The sequence below is a fragment of the Microcebus murinus genome, chromosome 25, assembly GCF_040939455.1.
Source record: "Microcebus murinus isolate Inina chromosome 25, M.murinus_Inina_mat1.0, whole genome shotgun sequence".
Lineage (NCBI taxonomy): Eukaryota > Metazoa > Chordata > Mammalia > Primates > Cheirogaleidae > Microcebus > Microcebus murinus.
In genome coordinates this window covers 4298262-4320083 of record NC_134128.1, presented here as the reverse complement: position 1 = coordinate 4320083, position 21822 = coordinate 4298262, and the positions used below count along the sequence as shown (strand labels likewise).

At 41.6% G+C, this 21822-nt stretch overlaps 1 protein-coding gene across 1 annotated transcript in view; it reads right to left on the bottom strand.

The window, feature by feature from the left end:
• The window catches only part of MKX (mohawk homeobox), a 63677-nt gene extending 42669 nt beyond the window's left edge, over nt 1-21008 (bottom strand). Inside the window, exons 1-4 of the mRNA XM_012769817.3 lie at nt 20751-21008; nt 19141-19300; nt 11732-11885; nt 10963-11298 (exon numbers count right to left, since the gene is read on the bottom strand). Of these exons, the coding sequence (XP_012625271.1) occupies nt 10963-11298; nt 11732-11885; nt 19141-19300; nt 20751-20938 (838 nt within the window). The 5' untranslated portion in view covers nt 20939-21008. The remainder of the gene's footprint in view (nt 1-10962; nt 11299-11731; nt 11886-19140; nt 19301-20750) is intronic.
• Between the last annotated feature and the right edge of the window lie 814 nt (nt 21009-21822).

Here is a 21822-nt window from a genome sequence, read left to right as displayed (position 1 = left end):
AAAATATTAGAAAAAATATAGAAGCATACTTCTATAATCTTGGCACAGGTCTTCCTAAAAACGACATACAACATGAATACTACAATGACAGATTTAACCACACCCATCTACCCCCTTGGCCTCCTCCGCCATACCACAGGGCCCAACACCCACCCTGGGCAGAATCCTTTATCTGTCACCAGGGAGGTTTACTCTTGCCATGGTCCCTAGTGTGCCTTGGGAATATTCCCATCCTGTTGCTCGGAGCTCAAGTTCTGTTTCTAATAGAGATATCACAAAATGCATTTAACTGTGACTTCCTGTAAACCGTGGGCTTCCTTCTCTCCCTATGCATTACACAGAGTGGCAGATCGTCAGAGGTGCAAGGTGCTTATGGATTATCTTATCACACACATTCATTTTACCACTAAAGGAATCAAAGCCATGATTTTAAAATGGGACTTGCCTTAGAACACATGCTCAACTGCTAGCAGATGTGGCTGAATACACAGCTCCTGATTTCTCAGGCACTGCTCTCTGCTCTGTTGCACATCATAACTTCCTGCGGCCTCACCTACAGGTGGGTAATTTCATGCCAGGTAAAGAGGCTGACTAGAGAAAAAATTGGAGCCCAGCAAAGTCGTTTTCTAAAGCACAGCTGAAGCAGTAGGAATTAAACTATAGTCAAAATATAGATTAGATGTGTATTGCTTCAACCCAGCCTCCACCAAGACCTTTATACTATCATTTTAATGAAAGCAGCTGAGAGACACAGTGAGGTCAAATACGGCACAGACAGATCACGTGCCTCTCTGGTTCTTCCTGAGCTTTCTATTAGCATTTCACCGAGTCTGTGTGTGTTAGTGGGTGGGGATTAGGAATGGAATTTGGGGGTTGGTAATATGTCATGAAATCATAAAGTTGAGCTTTTTTATATTTTCCTAATGAGAGGAAAGTTATTGTAACTATAAACTAAATTTTACTGCCTCAATCATAGTAACCATGAAATAGTCCTCGAACACCTTTCAAGATAGTTGAGAATTACTATTCCAGATGATTTATGTTTATACTTCTCCAAGCACATTTTAAGAAAAAATATACATAAAAAATCTTCTGAAAGAAAAATGTACACAGGTTAGATAAGCTGGCGGCCCATGGGTTACTGAGCAAATATGAACTGGTGCCATATTTCTGAAAAGGTCTACAGTAAGGGAACCCCGGAGACACAATAAAAACTCAAACAAGACCACAACTGCACTACTGACAAGGTTATGAAAAAACTCCTTGATACAGCTGGCTAGACTTAGTGGTCAGAAGAGAATTCTAGGAGATAAAAAAAAATATGGCAAGAACAGATGCAACCAAAACAACGATAAGAGAAAAGGAAAACAACAATGTCACTCAGCCTCGGCTGCAAATGAGCAAAGGCCGTGTGGCTTCTCCGGCGGCCACGGTATTGCGCCCATCCAGCTTCGTGCTGGGCTCGGGCATCACGGCAAAGGCACTTGGCACCATACAGCTTCTGGCCGGGGATTTTACGTTTAGAAATGTAAGACCCAGTAACATTTCAGGAATTCTCTCCTTTGCCAGACACCATCCTCTTGCCCCGAAGCCATATGACATACCACTTTGCCTTTTCGTGCATCTGTTGCCTACATCAGTGTAGAAACTGGGAGGAGAGACTCTAATCCTGGCCCTTAGCAAAAGGGTACATTTTAGTATCGTAATGACAATCTTGGCAGGACAAGGGATTCTTACTTGAAATGTCTCTGCCATACCGAGAGATCTGTCCCCCATCACCTGAGTCTGGCACGACCGAAGGTACTCTCCGTTCTTAATACACAGGCAACTATGTGGAAACGTAAAGAGCAAATCGTTTCTCGGAAATCTCACTTTATGAATGGTTATCTCTGACCACCTTTCAGTGTTTTAAAAGATTTCGTTTTCATCTGAGTTGTTTTTTCCATTTTCATTTTATATTTCCAAAATATTCCTCTCTAAATCGCTATTGTAAAAATTTTTGTTCTCTTTATTTCAGTGAAAACTGATCAAAGGGAAAATTTATGTGCAGTGTGTGTGTGTGTGTGTGTGTGTGTGTGTGTATGACAGCACCAGAAAGGAGCACATTCTTTCTGTTGAAGATGTACATCTTGATCGCTGTATCAAAGATATTCTGGAGCATTGCAAATAGGGGTGCAAACAAGAGGCAGTTTTCACCCCTATTTGCAGCCTAGAGATTTTGGAGACATGAATTGCACTTAAGAGCATCAAGGCCCCTGTGCCAGTCGCTAAGGTGCTGCCCAAATCTGTGAGACTGTGAAGTTTAAATTTCAATTTTGGTTTTTCTAGGTGCCTGACCCGAGGAAATGTTAGTGAATTCCACCCTGCAGCACCTCCTACTGGGCTGGGAAACATAGCTCATGACTCACTTTCTTGACTGGGAAGACTCAAAACTGTTGGAAGGAGATGAGTGGTGGTGTTGCTTAAAGCTGAGACTAATCCATCTCCCCAAACCACTTTCCAATTGGGTTATTATCACTCAGATTTTTCTGACCACTTCCTGGTAATGACTTCAATGTCTCCAGTGTATGCGCAAGGCAGAGGGAAGACGCTACCAGTCATTTCCAAAAGCTACTCTGTTTTTCCAACTAAGTTCAATTTGTTACTGCTACTGACACACACACATACACACACACACACACACACACACACACACACACACCCCAGAGACCTCTGGCCATGAGCATTAACTGTTAGGGATCTTCTGCCAACCATTCCCATTTTCCTTAATAACCAAAGGATGATCCCTAGGTCCTGCATGGCTACAACAACCCCCCAATTTATAATATCCACATGTGTATAAACTTTTCCACTGTAGCCATGAAAACAGAGAAATTTTCAGAAATGCACACATCCCTACCCCAAGTTCTCAAAAGTTCAATGCTAATGATTTAAGTATTTTTTAAGTGAAAGTCAATTAAGTACCTGAAATCGCCAAAAGCAATTAGAGTTGCTGCATAAAGGACCAGGATCACATCTCTAAGCAACAGAGCAACTCACATCCAAAAAGCGAACACTTTCAGTGCCTTCTGTAGCACCTAAAGCAGTTTCCTAATCTGCAAAGTAAGAGATTGAACTGGAGGACCCTTTCAACGTTGACTACTGGATTTACAAAAATCCCTGACTATTACCTGTTTAGTACAATGAAACTGAGAGAAACTGGGTAACAAAACTGTCAACGAGGAAAGAGAGAAAAGGTTCCTTATGCAACTGTTACTTAAACAAGCCATCCTTCATTTAAACTGAAAACCAAGAAAAAAAATCAAATTTTGTGAAAAAAATTGGGCAAGGTGAACAAGTTTATTATTACTCTTCTTTGCTTCCTCAAAACTCACAATTATAAATGATGTCATTTATAATAGAAAACAAGAACACAGGCTTCCAAAATTTGAAAGCACCAAAATTTTTGACTGGAAGAAAACACATATTTATCCTGAGTAAAAATTCTGTTACATCAACAAGACAGATTTTGACATAGAAAAATACCTGTTTTATTTTAGAAACAAAGTAGGGAGGCAGAAGGGAAAAACTAACTGCAACTAACGAAAAAAGGAAAAAAAAAGAAGAAGAAAAAGAAAGAAAAGAAACTGCTTCCATATTCATTAAATAGAATGTCTTGTTACTTTCACAGACAGTAAAAAACTGTTTAACATCCTCTTTAGTCTCAGGCTACAGAAGGGTGTTCATGGATCTTATTTGGTCTCCTCAGTGTGAAGAGTTTACAAACCTAACTAAAATTAGAACTAGTGGGAGTTATGCACTTATAGTGCTTGTACATAGGAGAAGAAAAAAAAAAGACCCTTTAATGCCAGCTTTGAGTTTGGCTTGATTTTTTATGACTTATTTAGAAGCCCCAGGGAATGAAAAAGTCTCTTAATGGAAATACTGACACAGTCTTAAATATAGTGACATGAACAAGCACTTCTATGGAGCTGCACCACGATGTGACCGACCACTGTAGCAAGTCTGAAGTGCACTGAGAATCAGAAAGTCAATTACGACTGATTTGCTGATAAAGTCCAGTAGAACAGTAATGCCAAAATATAGAGAATGCCTCGACGGAATCAAAATTTCATGTTGGTAAGCTGGTTTTTAACAGGAAAATACAAAACATGTATGGGTCTTTATTCTTACACATGGAAGAAGAAGAAAATGTAAAATCTCTGCATAGACTTTCTCTTATGCTACATGTGATTAAAAAATAATCATTCTTAAAAAGTGACAGCTTTGGCTCAGGGTTCTTGCCAGTGTGGCAGAAGAGTTTAAATGAGTGGGTCTACATCTGTGCTTTGTTTCTTAAGTCTATCTACAATCGGTAAACAATAAACGCCATTACTTAGTGAAGTCAAATTTGTTAAAACGCCATTTGGTTTTACTTGTCTATCTGCTATGCCTTTTATTCTTTGGCGGATTTTCTCTAGACTACCTAAACTTTTCCACTTTTCATCCTTGCATTTCCCTGGAAGTCACTCTATTTGAAAATCGATTTAGTTTCATTTTATACTTTCTACATTTTTATTTTGCATCTCTTAAACATTTAGTTGTCTTAAGCTTCATTTTGTTTAATTTTTTTCCTCTTCTTTTATTTTACATTTTTTCTTCTTTAAAAAAATTTTTTTAACCAATTTAAACTTATTTAGGATCATTTTTCTTTTTGTTTTTCTTTTATACAGTTCACAGACACAGATCAACATATGCAGATTAAAATGTCTTTTATGATTTAAGGAGCAGACAGACTAAATCACTAAAAAACTCATTCATTTAAGAAACATTTATGGAGCAAATATGTGAAAGACACTGTACCAGTGCTAGGCGAACCATGCCATTTCTAGGCCTCAAGGAGTTCTTAGTACATACAAGGCACTGACCATCAGTACTAAGGAAGAGGTTGCATGTGGCTGCACTTCAGAAAACAGGTTTCCTACATTCAAACAAATATGAAATCAGTGTTGTTATCTTTTTAGGTACCACAATGTACAAGGACAAGGATGTTTGGATCAAACACAACCCTAAAAAGTCTGCAGTTTCCTAACTAAGCTGCCTCATACTTTCGATTTGTTTGTAGGCCATGTTGTACAGGGCTGCAAGTCTGAGCATTTGTGTACGTTTAGGCTTTTGCAGGCTCTCATGTGACAGCAAATAACAAAGAAAATTGAACGAAAGGCCACCACTGAAGGAGACAGCAAACTTCCCATGTTGCCAATGCTCTTTTTCTTTCTTTCTTTTTTATGGGAGGGTCGGACACTGGTGCAATTTCATTTAATGTTGCAAGTGAATCCATACAGAAAATGTAATTTTCAAAAATCAAATTAATTTGAACTTCAGAAATAATCTGTATAAATGTGTTCTACCATCATCATTACTGACAAATAATTATTAAGGACCTGTGGTGTTCAGATTAGTGCTCGAGTTTTTGCAATTCTATAGTAGTCCCGGAGTACCCAAAGGTCAGCTTTTGTATAAATCTCATTTAACAGATTACTGCTTTGAAATAAGTAATTAGGAAAGTTCCCTTTTTAAAAAGGCTATCAGAAAGACAATTGTTCCTTATGCAAAGGAATTAGGAGCAAGTTTTCGAAGATCTGGTTACCCTAAGGTTATTGATTTAAAGATGAGGAATAGCAAGTAAGAAGGAGGAGGAAGTTTAGAGAAGAGATGATTGTTAAAGCACCACCCTAGAAGCTGTGCTTAATGTTATCAGTGTAGGAGAACAGAATATTCTCTATTTTTTTAATTAGGACTTAACTTTTTGCTATCTGGAAATATGACTTATGTGAAATACCTCATTCCCAGATGGCCTTTGTTAGGTGAGGTACAAGACAAGAAATTGGATAACCTTTCAAGTATCCTTTAAATGTCACTGGCTGGACTGGTGACAGAGGGTTTTATTATTCTCTGCTGGAGCCCATCAACAGTCATTTGCATGCCAGGAAAAGAATGTCTGGAATAATCCAAAATGGCAAGGCTGAATTCTTTCACTGAAAACAAGAAAGTGACAGCACAAAAAGGGAAATAAAATAAGAAAAAGGTGTCCGAGGTAGATTTACTGGTCAACAAGACCCCAAAGAGGAGCCTGGCATGTGTGCAGGTGCCACTTGTGCACTGTGAGTGCACACGCTTACAGGCACACGGCCCTCCATGTGGCCCCATCCTGGCTGCTCCGAGGCTTTCTCTGGGCTGCCCAAATACAAAACCTGAAATCGATGAAACAGATATATCAAGGGTGATTATCCACCGTTCTCAAAGACCCGCCAAGACATCTCTTGACATCTTTCTTCTGGTTCATCTGAATATGGTCTCACTGACAAGTGGCCTCGCACACAGCACAGGGCTCCGATGAGCCGAACACGGGAGGGGCTGCATGGAGCGGCTCCTCACACACACGTGTGTGTAGGCTGCAGGCATGCAGGCCCGCGGGAGCGCCTCCCCTACACTCGGACTGTGTCCCGGGGGAATACTGGTTGCATCCGTGTCTGGAGCTGAGAGTGCGTTTCTACAAGGGAACTCGCTGTAAACTAAGGTGAAATCCCAGGCTGGTCCCATGGTTTACTGAAGTCGTGAGCACATCTAGATTTTGCTGCTGATACAAGCTTAAATGCTAAAGAGCACAGTGTGTAGGAAGAGAGAGAAAAAAAGACAATAAAAACATGTTCTCTCCTTGAGGGTCATTCTTAGTCCATAAAAAAGGTTTGGAGATGGCAGCTGACCTGTCATCCTCTCAACCTTTCTATGTCTAGGTTCCTCTTTCCTTAGTAACCGAAAAGCCTTGTTCTCTCATCTTGTTCCAATTGTCCAACTGTGGCAGGCCATCCAAACGAACCCTACAAACCCTACCTCCCAGGCAGAGTCTCCCATGCACCAAATCTCCTTTTTTCTCTCCATCAAAATCTTCATTTCTTCTTGGATATTCAGCCTGATTAAGTCACATAACATAGAAAAGACTCATCGCCTAGATGTTGTGGCTACACCAGATGTGTCTAATTAAGAGGGATTTTAGAGAGTTTAACAAAATGAAGTTTCAACATTCAGCCTCTTGGGAGCAGGATAAATTTATGAATTACACACTGACAGAGCAGTGGGGCTCAGACAGCAACCATCTGAAGGTCCTGGGCATTTATAATTGTTCATGTGTGAGCTGTGAAAAGAAAAAATGTGATAGGAACTTTCTCTCAAGCTGAGCATAGGGGAAGTTCATGCATTTTAGGTCAAGACTTGCCTGGTGTCCCCTTGTCGAGTATACTTAGCAACCTCTCTTCCCTCCTTGAAGGGAGACAGAAATTCAATAGGCTTGGTTTTGAGGGTGAAGTCAAACTAATTCGAGTTAGTTAAGATTCCAGTGAGGACGCACTCTGTAAGGTGGCAAAATGGTCCCATCTGGAGAATATGAGCCCTGATTCGAGAGCATGGAGACGTCCTTATCAGACAGTGCAGGGAGCAGACACCCCCTAGGGGCTAGAGGCCTGGATTTCAGTTCGTGATGGGAATTCACTCCATCAAACATCTGCAAATTACCATTTGTTAATCTGATATGATGAAATTGGATTATAATTTTAATTTAGATGACTTAATTCAACAGATCACACTGACTGACTAAATTTCCTTTGAGTATTACTTAATAGTTCTGATCAGTTGTAATGGCATGACTACTGCTGTTAGAGCTGTTTCAATCAGTATTTATTGAGAGACTACTATGCCCTGGCATGATGCCAAAGACTGCAGATATTGCAGAGAAATAATGCCTATATAAAAATCAGTGAAAACATCTTGTATTTGCTTTGATGGTTTCTAGGAATAGCTTCAATTAGGATTACTATAATACTTCATAATCTAAAAGGCTTCTCCCTCTTAGAATTTAGTACGAATAAGAGAAATAAAATTCAGTGATACATTATCCTTCCACATACCAACTTTCATTTGGCTTTTTGAGTCCATATATTTAATAAAATGCATCATGAGACAGCCACTCTTGAACAAAAATGGATGATGGATAAATGGATAAAATGCCTTAGCAGAGATAAACCAATAAATTGTATTTAAAGGTATCATGGAGAAAAATTTGAAAGTTAAAAAAGTCTTTTCACTACTGTAGCCCCGGGGGAGGGAGTGTTAATAGCAGACTTAGAAAATGTCTATTTAGGTGAGGAAAGAAAGATACAACCAGATGGAATGGAAGGAATTTAGAATAAGCCTGTATGCCAGAGAAAACCATAGCAGTTGCTCTGAAAGTATTTCTTGAAATCCCCTGTTCTACCATTAACACACGCATGGTAACCCGCTACGGCTGCAGCAACACTGTCCTGCGTTCCCACAGATACAGCCATGTACTGTCTGATCTGCGACCTCGCAGATCAGCCTTAGGCCACCTGTCTTTCTTAATTCTCCATCCATAAAAGCAACAAAATGTAGTCTGCTCTTTTTACATTTACACACGTGCATGAAAAACCAGAAGTTTACACACCTAGGTTGGTTTCTCACTGCTTGGATAACTAAAGAAAAAAATAATATATATATATATATACTTTTATTTAAAAATATAACTTGGCAAATGAATAGTCTTTAAAGTGGACCAAGTGCATTTGGAATGCTTTAATAAAAATAAACAGCCAAGATATTTAACTATGAAAAAAATCAACTATACAGGCACGCTTTTCCTTCTGAGCTGTTATTTTGTCACCTTTGAAAAAAGCATGCATTTTCAGAAGACTCACCATACCGGATAAATTTCATAGGCATAAGATGCTGCTTTTATTAGGCAATATGAAAAAATTTATAAGAAAAAATTCTTTTTAACAGATTACCAATTACCAATCACTCTGTCTCATTAAAGTTAATTTCATTTTTCCAAAAATCGTTTGTTTTCGTCTATGCACATTTGTACTGTCATAATTGTATTTGATGTTTCTACAATTTTGAATTGCTTTTCATTCAATATTAACATGATAAATATTTCTCATGTTTCAAAGTCATTATCAATATTATAGAAAAACTTTGACTTTTATGTTCTCTTAATTAGATTTGGGATTAGGATAACATTTACATTTTTAAAAACTGAGATACTTCCCATATTTTTCTATGTTCCAGAAAAATGTATAAAACATGGGAATGAATGATTTATTCAAAATTTGAAAAAAATGGATCTATCAAATCATGTGTTTACTAAAAATCTTAATTTTTCCTGAGTTATTAGTCATTAAAAACTTTTATTTATAAATTTATAATTTAATGAATGTGGATAATATCATTTCACAAACACATTACACCCAGTATATTATCAAACATATGTAGTACTTTATCATAATTTTTAAAATCTTATTTGTTTAATAACTGCATTGATTGCTACATCTCCTTTGTGATTTTCAACTTTAATTTGTTTAATTTTTTGCCTATTTTATTATTGCTTTCAAAGAGTCAACTCTTATTTATCTTTTTCCAGCTTTCCATTTTACCTTTTTTTTGTTTTATTCTTATGTTTTTCAATTATCTATATTTGAATGACTTGATTTCTTTTCCTTTCTGTGAAAATCAACACTCATAAAGCTCTGAAATACTTTCAAGTTCTGCTCTGGTCACATTAGTTAGATGTTAATATGTAGTTTCTTCATTTTAATTATTGGCTAAATAGCCTTTTACTTGCACTTCTTCCTAGACCCAATTATTCCTTACAAGACTATTTCTGAGTATCTGGAATTTGTTTTTATTGTTGCAGTTGGAGATGCAAACAGAAAATAAAGTTGATTTAAGTCTTTAAAAATGTATTGATAATTGTCTCAAATCCTCTTGGATCATATATCTTGTGCACATTTGCAGGCACTTGAAAAATCAGATTTCTGGCTAAATGATCTGAATGGTATATTACACAAAACAAATTTAGATTCCTGTATAAAGCCCTACACATATCAAAATCCTCAATACTATAAATACTGGATGCAGTAACATTTATACAGTATTTATCATAGGGCCCAGGGTACTCCATAGATGACTGTTGGTCGTAGGTACAACAATAGTAATAGTTGGTTAGTAGTAGTGATGCTCTTGCTACCTCTTGTGCAGCCTGAGCTCTACTACTGGTCTGGAGAAGAATAACTACTATGTGCTCTTGGCCTGAGATTTCTTGTCTGTGACACAATGTGGCCAGACTAGATGCTTTCTGAGGTTATTTCCAGCCCTAACATTCTAAATCTCATCTGTTGGCCTTTTCAGGATCAGGCTCTACTTATACCAGATTAGGTCACAGATATCCCTTGTTCCAAAGTGACCTGCTCCAACACTCCTTAAGAACAAATCTCTCTGGGAACTGAAGTCCATATAGAAAATTCTACCAAACCTACCATTACATCTGAAAGACTTGGACAGGTAGAAATCGATTCACTATTTCTGGAATGGAAGTAAAATTGTCAAAGCTGTTCATCAGCCCTATCTGTGCTTTCCTGGAATGATAGCAAAATTTCCAAAGCAATTGAAACCAGACCTATGCTTTTCCTTCTCGAAAGCTTGGCACCCACGTTCATTTGTGTTCCTTTCCCATAACTTAGCAATCGAAGCATTTAAGAGAAAAGATGGAGTACAAAGTATTTGTACAACGGGCTGTAACCTAGCATATTCCTCCATTATAAATTATTCATAAAGGCCAATATATATACCTCCTTTATTATCATCATCGAGATTAAAATTATTGTTAAGAATGAAAATTCTTATTCTTAATATTAAAATTGAAAATTTCTCAGTAATCTGTAAGACCATCATCTACCAACAAATTTATCAGCTGGCAATTAAAAACAAAACAAAAGCCGTTAAAACTGAATTATAGGCAGCACATAAATAGTCTGATGCCTTTAGACCCGTCAAAATAAACTCCTCTGCTGCAGTTTTAATTCTGCTTTACACAAGGTATCATGGTCACTACTGCAAAACGCACAGGCTTACCTGTGCGGTAGACGAAGTTGCCTTCGGTTTCTGACGACGACGGAGACACCAGTTCTTCCTCAAACTCATTGGAGCTAAAAGATCCCGAATGGTTTCTTTGCCTGGTTTTCCCCATCATGGCAGTGTTTGTGGCCATAACATGTCGCAAAGAGTCGTTAAGGTAACGGTTCAACAAGCTGCTCTTGTACTTGGGGGGTGACACGTAGTCCTCGCTGGCCTGTGACTCTGGCCTCACTCCAGCTTTTATGACGGAGCTCTCACTTTTAATCACAGGATGGTGAACTGGAGTATTATAGCTTCCTTCATTCATGTGGTTTCTTGGAGGGTTTTCTCCATCTAAGAGGGAAAAACAGCACTGAGTAGTATTTATGCATACTTTCTCCCAACCGCCCAACTGTTATATTTAATAATAAAAATATACGTAAAGGAAGAATATTTAGAGTGTATAAAATTATACATTAGGCAATTATATATTCAAGATTAATTTTTAGGCAAAAGAAAGCAGGGATTTATGTAATCTCTTGCTTATGGTATTTTAATTTTAATGAATTTCACTGAAAATATTATTTTGACACATGACAAATCTATGAATGAGAGGAAACAGCCCTAATTCTGTTGGTCATTTATAGTATTGTAAACATAAAGTTACCTCATGGAATAAAAAAGAACCGTTATGGCACCATCATATTTTGTGGGACCAACCTTAAGATAGCAATTGAGGTAAACTTATTGCAGAGGAAAAGAAAACAAAATAAAAATATTAACAAACCTTCGGAACACGAATCATCACTGCTTACGCTGAGCCGCTCAGCGTTTCCTTGAACATACTTGTTGTATAACTTTATTCTTAAAGCCCAGCTTAAATCTGGCTGTCGAACAGTATTCTTAAGCCGACGTCTTGCATTAGCAAACCAATTTGACACCTAAAACAGCATTATTTTTCAATTAGCAAAACATTAAAAAACATTAGCCGTTGTGCAATTACTTTCTCACAAAGGATCTCAGCCTTTCTCAGCTCTGATCACTAAATATTCTCAGGATGTATGAGTATGGCACATTCATTTATTCGACAAACATGCTCAGCCCTTACCACAGAGATTGGGTAATTATTGTGTTCTGGGAATAAGAAAAATGAAGCGGCTTTGCCATCAAGAAACAATTCAGTAAGAGAAAAGTCTAGTAAGACAGGTAGAAAAGTGTATATTAAGAAATAACTAATATAAGACACATGGCATACAAGACACTAAAATAAAGTAATACAAGAGTCCAAAGGAAAGAGGTGTTACTTCGTATGTGACTCAAGACTTCATGAATTCATGAGAATTCAAGCTCGGCTAGGCTTCGAAGGAAGGCCAGACTATGTCAGGTAGAGTGGGAAGGGCAGTGTATTCCCAGTAAGAAGGACATGGGAACAAATCCAAGTCACATTCCAGAAACACTGGGAGGCAGTGTGGAGGAAGGAAGAGTTAAAGATGACCTTGAATTATCAAACCTGTGCGACCAAGAGAAGGGTAGTGCCATTTTGAAAAAGACAGCATAACTTTTTGAGGATGAAATGATGTTTGGTTTGAGGACTGTCTCGTTCGAGGTACTAGAAAAGCATACAGAGGAGATAACTGGCAAGAAAATAAAGTGCTATTTGAGACCTCAGGGAGGGGAAGATCAGGTTCAAAAGCAAATGCACGGGGGTGTAGCGGGAGATGTGAGAGTGGGCAGAATTAAAACAGGTGAAGGACCAAGCTTTGGAAACTACCAGTGATGAAAGAGCTAGGTCCATAAGAAGAGGAGCCAGCAAAACAATCAGGGGTAGAGCAATCAGACAAGGGGGGAGGAAAAAAGCCAAAAGACGCCCTGCTTTAAGCAGAAAGTCAAGGGTTTCTTAGGCAAATAGATAAAGGCAAAGAAACGAACATTCCAAAACAAAGAAAAGTTACTTCCATTTTGTAAAGCTATTATTGGATTCCTGGAGGCTAAAATGGTACTTGAAATTTCTTCCAAAATATAAGGCTATCAATATATAGATTTTTTAAAACCTGAAAGGGCGATATTTGCCTTTAAAAGAATGAAACATGAGAAGAGAATTAAGTCTTTTCTGCGAATTTGCTCCAGAACATGACCCCCACATTACTATAATGGTTTGTGTGGCAATGTTTGCACTGGAAGTTTCTTTTTTTTTTTTTTTTAGATTTATACTATAAATACACATGTTTTTGCACATTGCTCAAGCCCTAATTATCGGATGGAACTGTGGTAAATTCTACTTTAAAAAAACTCAAAATAACATTTTTTTCCTCCTTGTCGCCATGGGAAAACACATGGTGAGTTTTCCATATATATTCAATATTATCTCCTTTGTGCCTTGAGCAATGATAATTATCCTTTCAAATTTATGCGCAATGATGTGTATTATCTCACCGGCATTTCATAGTCTTAGTCTCATCAATTTCTCTTCCTGTCAAGCTGTGCTACCATTATTGTGATTCGGTCTGACTTCACATTCTCAGTCTTTTCCATTCCCTACAGACAGACAATTTCTAGGACCATTCATACAAATAATGTACAAATATTATTGCGTAGCTATTATACTTCGGCCATGGTATTAAGTGCTAAGTGCACTAGCAGTGAAGCAGTAGACATGATTCACTGGGATACCCAGGTACCTGTTCGCCATGGCAGGGGTCTCCAACCTACGGTGAGTTATATAATTATTTCATTATATATCACAATGGAATAGTAATAGAAATAAAGTACACAATAAATGTAATGCACTTGAATCATCCTGGAACCAACCCCCTACCCCCAGCCTGGTCCGTGGAAAAATTGTCTTCCATGAAAACAGTCCCTGGTGCCAAAAAGTCTGGGGACCACTGCTCCATGGAAGCATAGAGTGCCTGGCCCTTTCTTCATTACATCTCTGAAACCTCCCTCTGATTCTACAACTCACCAACAACGTTTTCGTCCAACTACTTTGGCCAACCATTACCACCAACTAGGAACTTTAGAACATTTTTCTAACATCCCTCTCTTCCATTCTGTCCTCTTAAATGGTTCATAACCACCATCATCAATTTCAGCTGTTGATGCACCATTTTGATTTAATCACCCCACTTTTTCAAAGCCTCATAAATGTCCTGTTATCTTGGAACTATGGTAGAATGGAGAGGGACCTGGTTTCCTCTTCTGAATTTCCCAAAAACATGCTGTGGGAATGTGGATAAGTCATTCAACTTTTCTGAACCTCAAATCCTTCATCTATAAAATGGATTTGGTGGCTCCTAATATGCCTGCCCACTCTAAAAGCTAAGATCTGTGGATACAGCCCAAACTCCCCTACAACAACGTTAATTTCCTTTCTAGTCGGTATTAATCTCTTTTTTGCCCTTGGCTGGTACTCTCTCTAGCAACCAATTCTCTGCTCTGCTCACACTGCTCTGCTCACAGCCTGCAACTTCCCCTATAGCACCCGTATCTATTAGAATTCAACCCCAAAACTTTTCTGTGTTACCTTCTTTACTTAAACAGCATATAATTCAGACTAACCTTAAATCTTAACTAACTTTAAAGCTTAACACAACAGCCACATAGTATAGTGTAAAATCCAATTCTCACAAAACTCTTCATGTAATAAAAATGCAATGGCTTTCTATTTTAAAAAAATACACTATAATTCTAACAGAAAAGAATGGGCAACCTTTATATGTCATGGAGAATTAGCTAGCTTTTCATGTAAAGAAGTCATATCCTTTTTTATGTTTTATATACTCACAGTTTTTATCATATTATAATAGTTACACATTAAGAGATTTTCCAGAAAGGTTTGCTGATGTCTAATATAGGCCGTTTCTAAACTGATTTCATAATTTTGACTGGCCACCAGTCTGCTAAAATATTTACCCTGCCAGTATTTTATTCCCAGAAATTTACAGTACAACCAAACAGCTGGACTCAGTGTGAGGTATTTAATATCTATTTGCAGTTAAGTCCTGCAAACAGCAGACAAATAGCTGGTTAATGAATTTGCATAAATTTTTTTGCAATTTTTTCTTGATGAATTCATGCAAACTCCATCTGTTTCACTGAAGGCAAAAATACCAGTTCAAGTTTTCTACCTTTAACCTACTACAGATCCCTTCAGGCTGTCATTTATGTTATCTTTAAATTGTATTTTACATGGAACAGGCCTCCTTACCAAGGTAGGTTTTGGAACAACATTTTAATGTCAAACTCAGTGCTTTATTATATATATAACCCATATTTTATAGTGAAGGCTTAGAGAATCAAATATCTAGAAGCTGGAAGAGAAAACTAAATTTTCATCCTACTCTAATGGAGGTGTTTACATTCATCATATTGACAGAGCAATCATTAGAGTAAACCCAAAGGGATAAACTGGCATCTGTCCACCTTTGAACATACTGAATTAACAAACTTATTCTGAGTTATTCAACTGAAATACTGAGCACCTTATTTCCATGCCATGTAGTGTAACACTTGGAATACTGTAAAGGACCAATCTGCGAGTCTGTCGAACATTTAACAGTTGCTATAAGCTTTGTAGTTGAATACTGAACAGTTGCTCTAAGCTTTGTAGTTGATAATGGTATACATATCTCAGCAGAAGCACTCAATACCAACCAAAAACAGAGCTAGCTTCGTCAACACAGGGGGCAGAATCTTGCAACATAGCAGTTTTAACCAATGGTAAGTGGACATATCACAGGCATTTGAGATTTCTATTAGAAGCATTAACATCCAATCATTATTTCTTGGTAAGCTCCAAATCCTTCAAGAACACAAACCCCAAGCACATACCACGTTTTACATCACTCCACAATAAGGAGAATACAGAGTACATTTTTATAATATTTGAACAATGATCAGCCAGAGGAATCAAGCACAGAAGAATATTTTGCTTGGTTAAAAATCAAAGCGCACACACACACACACACACACACGCACAATCATCTCCCTGTAAAAATAAAAAGTGTTTGTATCTCATTAGGAAGATGCCAGATTAATAATGGAAATGAGTCAAACACAGTTACACAAGTTGCCTAGTTTACTGAACAGAAATAAATGAAAGTTGCATAAATAATTTTTTGCTTCATTTTTCAGGGATGAAAAAAATGTTGGAGCTGATCAATGTCCTCAGAGTTTCTATTCATCAGAAAAAGTACCTTTTGAGGTCTTAAAAAAATATTTCCTCCATTAAAGTTTCAGCTTTTTATTTTTAGGCTTCAAGGGAGATTGCTGACTATGGGTTTTGCACCTTCCTTATCAATTTAACAGTAGCAAAAGAAGGTAAAATCACTTTGTATGAAAAGTCTGACATACAACCAAAATGAAAATGTGAAGGGTGTAAGAAATTCTCAAAATATAAGACATTCTTGTAGGTAAGGAATAAAACAGTTATGCTGACCACTTGTTAATATAAACCATGAGACATAAGGGACAGTATCACAATGAATAAGAAAAAGGACTTTGGACAGAAATAAGGGAAACACTCCATATTTGTCTATAGACACTAATATATGACATTTTAGGACATTCTGAAATAATAAAATGAGTTATACTTGCATTTGCATAACAATCATACTGCATTAAAGATAACAAGCTGCCCTCTGTATACTTCCTACGATGGTATAGATGTTAAAATGAGAACATCTTAGATGTCAAGACATTCTCTTGTTGTCAGAAAGGTATTTTGGAAAGCCACATGATCACAGTGTTATTTCCCAGAAGGAACCTATTCACTCTAAAAACATGTCCAGATAGTTTACTATTTGGAAAGCCCTGTCAGGGGTGATATGGCACATGAAGATGAGTAAGACACGATCACTTCTCAGGAGGCCTGACTCCACAGGAGAAATTCTCCACGGAGAGAATCTGACTCATTACACAGGGATCCAAGTTGCAGGGACCAACAACTTTATTCAAATCTCAGCTTTATATTTTTTCCCCCCACAAGTGTAAAGTATTTACATATTAGTTTGGTTTCCCATAGACTCAAACTGCTTTGGATGTCTAAGTCTGACTTATACAAACCCCCATATGTAAAAACATATAGATAGATATGTGTGTGAGTATACATATATACACACATATTTTACATAGATAACCCTTTGTGCCTAATCGAAAATAACTGGCCTCAAAATGGATTATAGAAGGTCCCTAGGTAATTCTATACATTTTGATTTTTTCCATTTATCATTTTAAAGTTCCAGAAACCAACCTCAGTTATAGTAAAATTAGAAAATCATTATATAGGTATCACTTATTATTATAAATAACTATCTCTACCCCATTTAAAAATTACATAGTTTTTGCATTTTTATTTTCTGAGGACTAGTGTAAGAAAAAAAGGGTTTTCAATGAAAATTTCATGTAAATTTAAAAAAAAAGTAATAGTCTTACCAAGATATAAGTGCAAAAAGGATTATTATTTGTACTTTAACTTCATTACGGGTAAAAAAACTTAAAATGATAACTATTTGTATTGTAGCTCAACAAAACTACTGCATGAGAAAGTTTAAGTGGCTCTCCTAATGACAAGTCCTACTTTTCATAATTAAAAGATGTTTAAAAATATGTCAAAAATGTTTTTTGCCTTCTGTATGAATGTCCACCACTGAATATGAAGCTATATAATCCACCAAAATAATCTACTGTTTTGTCACTGACATCACTATGAAATATTCAAATAACTATAAATTAATGTATTTTCAAAATAAACAGGATATGTGTTTAAACTGAAATTTGAACATATGCATTCATTTTCACAAGTCAAGTTTTTCTGACTGGAATAATTTATTGAGAAACTATTTTGGTAAATTACTTAAAGGTCCGTCATTTTATGTTAAACAGGTATCAAGCCAAAAACATTAAATTACTTTTCCCATCCAGTGCTGCAACAAATCACTATTAATACTATTGCCTGAGAATATGAAAGAAAACACATATTTTCCCCTATAATTGTATTCTGAAAATCAGCAGAAAATACATATTAGAGTTTTGATAAGCCTGACTACAAGTCAACTTTCATGCTTTGTCAAACTTTCCAGTAATTCCCAAAGAACAATTTAAAATATTCTGGAAAGCAATTTTCATTTTATCTAATTTTTAAATTTTGGGGTTCCCCTTACTGTAACTTTAATGGAATGGCCAAATTTTCCCCAAAGCAGTTATGTGGTGCCACTGTAATGTATAAAATTACATTTTAGCTGATCTAGCTCCATGTCCTCCTCTTCTTTCTGAATAAATTTGCCGGTTGGAATGTATAAAAGTTCATGCCGCCATATTTATTAAAGAAGATTCTGGTGTGATGAAAAGGGCATTTGATCTGGAATTACGTTATTTTTATTTCCAGGCCTGCTTCTGCCTCTTACTGACACTTCCGCGTGCCTTGGTTATGTCCTATGTAAAATGCTGATAATAACTGCTCCACATCATCGTGTTCTTGCAAATAGCAAATAAGATTATGTTTGGAAAAGCTAGTCAAATATGAAGTCGTGGTGTGTTCACTAGAGAACAAACTTGCACCGTTTCTCTGCACTTGGCAAAGCAACCCAACCATCGGAAATCTGCCTCTTCCCCGTACGACCTTCAGGAAAGTACCAACAAAGTGCTGTGGTTCCAGGTAATGCCCATGATGCTCCTATTAAAAACAGAAAGTATCCAAAGCCACTCACTGCCTTTCTACTCCCCACTTCTAGCGCTGTCTGTAAAGGTGACTTTGAAAGTTACCCTAGACCTGAGCTTTGTAAGGGGCCCTAACATGGGACGCCACGCGGTGTGGTTCTCAAAGTGGGGTCCTGCAGTTTAGGCATCACTTGGGAACCTGCGGGAAAGGTAAATTATCAGCCCCACCCCAGTCCACTGAATCAGAAACTCGGGTCGTGGGGCCCAGCAATCAGCGCTTTAAGAAACCCTGCAGGCGATGCTGATGCTAAGTTTGAAAATCGCGGCCGTGGCACCCTCGAGGCATCAATGAAGGCTCCTGAGTCCAACTGCCAGCTACCTTCTTCCCAAACTCTGCAGCTGCACCGAAGCGACAGCTGAGGGTGAGAGGAACTCGGGAACTCTCTTCCGCGCTGGCCCACCCTCCCCGCGGGCGGGCCCACCCGCGCCAGGTGCGCGCCCCTCGGCCTCCCCGGCGGGTCGGGCCTCGCGGCCGGTTACCTGCACCAGCGTCATCTGCGAGCCGAGGGCCAGGAGGATCTTCTCGGTCTTGGTGGGGTACGGGTTGTCGCGGTGCTTGTAAAGCCACTGCTTGAGGGGCCGCGCCATGTCCTGCAGGGCCTGCCGCTTGTGCCGCACCTTCCCGCCGTTCTGCCGGGCCCTGGGACGCGGGAGAGAGGGGCCCTGAGCCGCGCCGTCGGGGGCCTGCACGTGGGCCGAGCCGCCGCACCAGCCCCGCGTGCGCCCTCGCTCCGGGAGCCCCGAGGTGGGGCGACACAGCGGTGGAAGCCCGGTTTCTGGGTGGGGACAGCGCTTTCGGCGCCTCCTTGCAAAGGCCTGCTTGTCGCGGGGCGCCACGTGGCATTGCAGGACGCTGGCTCATCCTGAAAGGGGGACACCTGAACCCCGTAACCCCAGGAGAGAGGTCTAGGAGGGGACGGCTATTTGAGGGGAACTGCTAAGGTAGCTGCAGATGCGGGCAGCGCTAACTGGTTACCCTCCCCCTGCCCGCTGACACCGTCCCTCCCGGGAGTGGCGGGACCCCAGGCGGGTCTGCCGCCGGCCCTGGGCTTCCTCCCGGGGAGCTCCTGCCCGTCACCTGGTTCCCGTGGCCTGTGTCAAAGGGCAGGCTGCCCCTGGACAGCGGGAGCAAAGCAAAGCGGCAGCCGTGTCCGCGGCTCTTCTAGAAAAGGGGGGAGACTGCCACAGGGTTGCGGACGAAAGATGCCAACCCCGAGAGCGCTGCGGGCGCAGTTTCCGACTGGGGGTTAGGGCGCCGCGCCCCGTCAGGTGCACCGAGACGCCCTCCGGGAAGCGGGAAGCTCGCTCGCAGGGCGGGCGGCGCGCGGTGCGCTCCCCCGCGGCTCCGGGAGGTGTCGCCGCGCTGCCGCCCGCGCCGCTCGGGAGGCCCACGCGCCTGCGCCGGAGCCTGCGGGGCTTCCGCCTCTGACCGCTGCGAGGTGCGGTCCCGCCCGGGCCGGCCGAGCGCCGCGGGGACGAAGCCTCGGCTCGGCTTGCCGAGCGCACGCCGCGGAGCGAGCGGCTGACGCAGCCGTCCCGGTGGGGCGCTCCGGCAGCCGCCGGGACAGGCCGGGCAGACGCTGCCCCCGCGAGTTCCCGCCCGGCCCCTCCATAAACCGACAGCGGCCGGCCCCGCGGAGCCGCGCGCCGGGGACACCCGCGGGGAGCCGACCTCCCCGACACCTTGGGCCGGGCCTGGCGAGCAGCCGGTGGCGGCGAGGGCTCTAGTGACAAAGGGGAAGGTCGCGGGGCCCGACCCGGGAAGCCCCGACTGCTTGGCCTTGCCCGGTCTCTCCGCACCCGGGTCAGTCCTTCGGCCTCGCCCTCGCCCGCGACCCGCAGGGCTCCAGGTAGCGGGGACCGAGGGGCAGTACCCGTGCCCTCGGCTTGCAATCAGCCTTTCTGGAGCCGTCCTGACGAACTGACCCCTCGTGTTTTGATAAACGGATCCTTAAACCGAGAACGCGCGCGAGCCCTGGAGGCGCAGACCCGCGCTCGGCAGTCCGTGCCCCTGACCCCGGCGGCCGGTGCACTTGACCCCACGCCGCTCGCCGCCCCCACCGCTCGGGCGGGCCCAGGCGTGTGCATACCCGGTCCTCCGGTGTCTCAGGCCGAGGTTGTCCTTGAGGGGCGGCCCGTCGGGAATGCCCACTTCGGGGCGGGCGTGGGGACCGTCCAGGACGCCGCCGTAGGGCCGGCCGCCCCGCTCCCGCTCCGGAGCGCCTCGGTCCTCAAAGAGCACGGCGCCGCCGAGCTTGTTGAAGACGATGGTGTTCATGCTGCCGGCTGGCGGCGGCGCGCGCGCCTGGGGCCCGGGCCGCCCGGAGCTCCGCGGCAGGGCTCGGGTTCTAGGGAGGAAAGCGCAGCACGTTACTCACTCGCCCGCACAACTCGGACCTGCGTCCCCGCTCCGGGCCCGCGCCCGCTGCCAAGCAGGGGAGAGAAGTTTCGCCGCTTCGCGCCTCCGGGCACACTCCCGGGACAGGCACCTGCCCTCGTTCTGGTCCCCGCGATGCAGCCCGGTCCTCCAGCCCCGCCCCAAGATCTTCAACTGGTAATGATTCACCCCGAAAGCGAAGGAAAGAAATTCCCAAATGACCCCACGAGTCTGGCTTTGAACCTGGGCGCGGACTGGGGTAGCGGAGCGGGCAGGCGTGGTCCTTCAGTCACATCAGAGGATTAAAGGCTCTCGGAGCCCTCACTCGGGGCGCCGGGAGGGCACGGGCGGAAGGGAAGATTTGGGGTTGTGAACTACCGCACCCGGAGGCCCAGTAATGAGTCCTGGGCCATACCGGGATTTTGGGAATTTTCATGTTTCCTAGATCCTGGATGGTTTGGCCGAAACCCCTGCATCTTCTTTCGGCTAAGATGCCCCGGGATTGGAGTGGGGCTGAGGACAAGGAAAGTTAAGTGGCATCAGGACAAATGCCCCACATTTCCCTCTTCTCTCCCCAAGTTTTCCCATTATCCGCCCGCCCTGGGACGCGCAGGATCCGGCGGGTCCAAGGCGCTGGGACCCAGGCCGCCGGAGCCTGCGGCCGAGCTTGTGCTCTTCTGCAGCGCGGGGGCCAGACACGAGCTCGAATCCCTGCACACCGGCCCCTCTCTGGGGGCTCCAGCGACATTTCGGGGTCTGTAGAGATGTCGGAAGCGGAAGGTCCG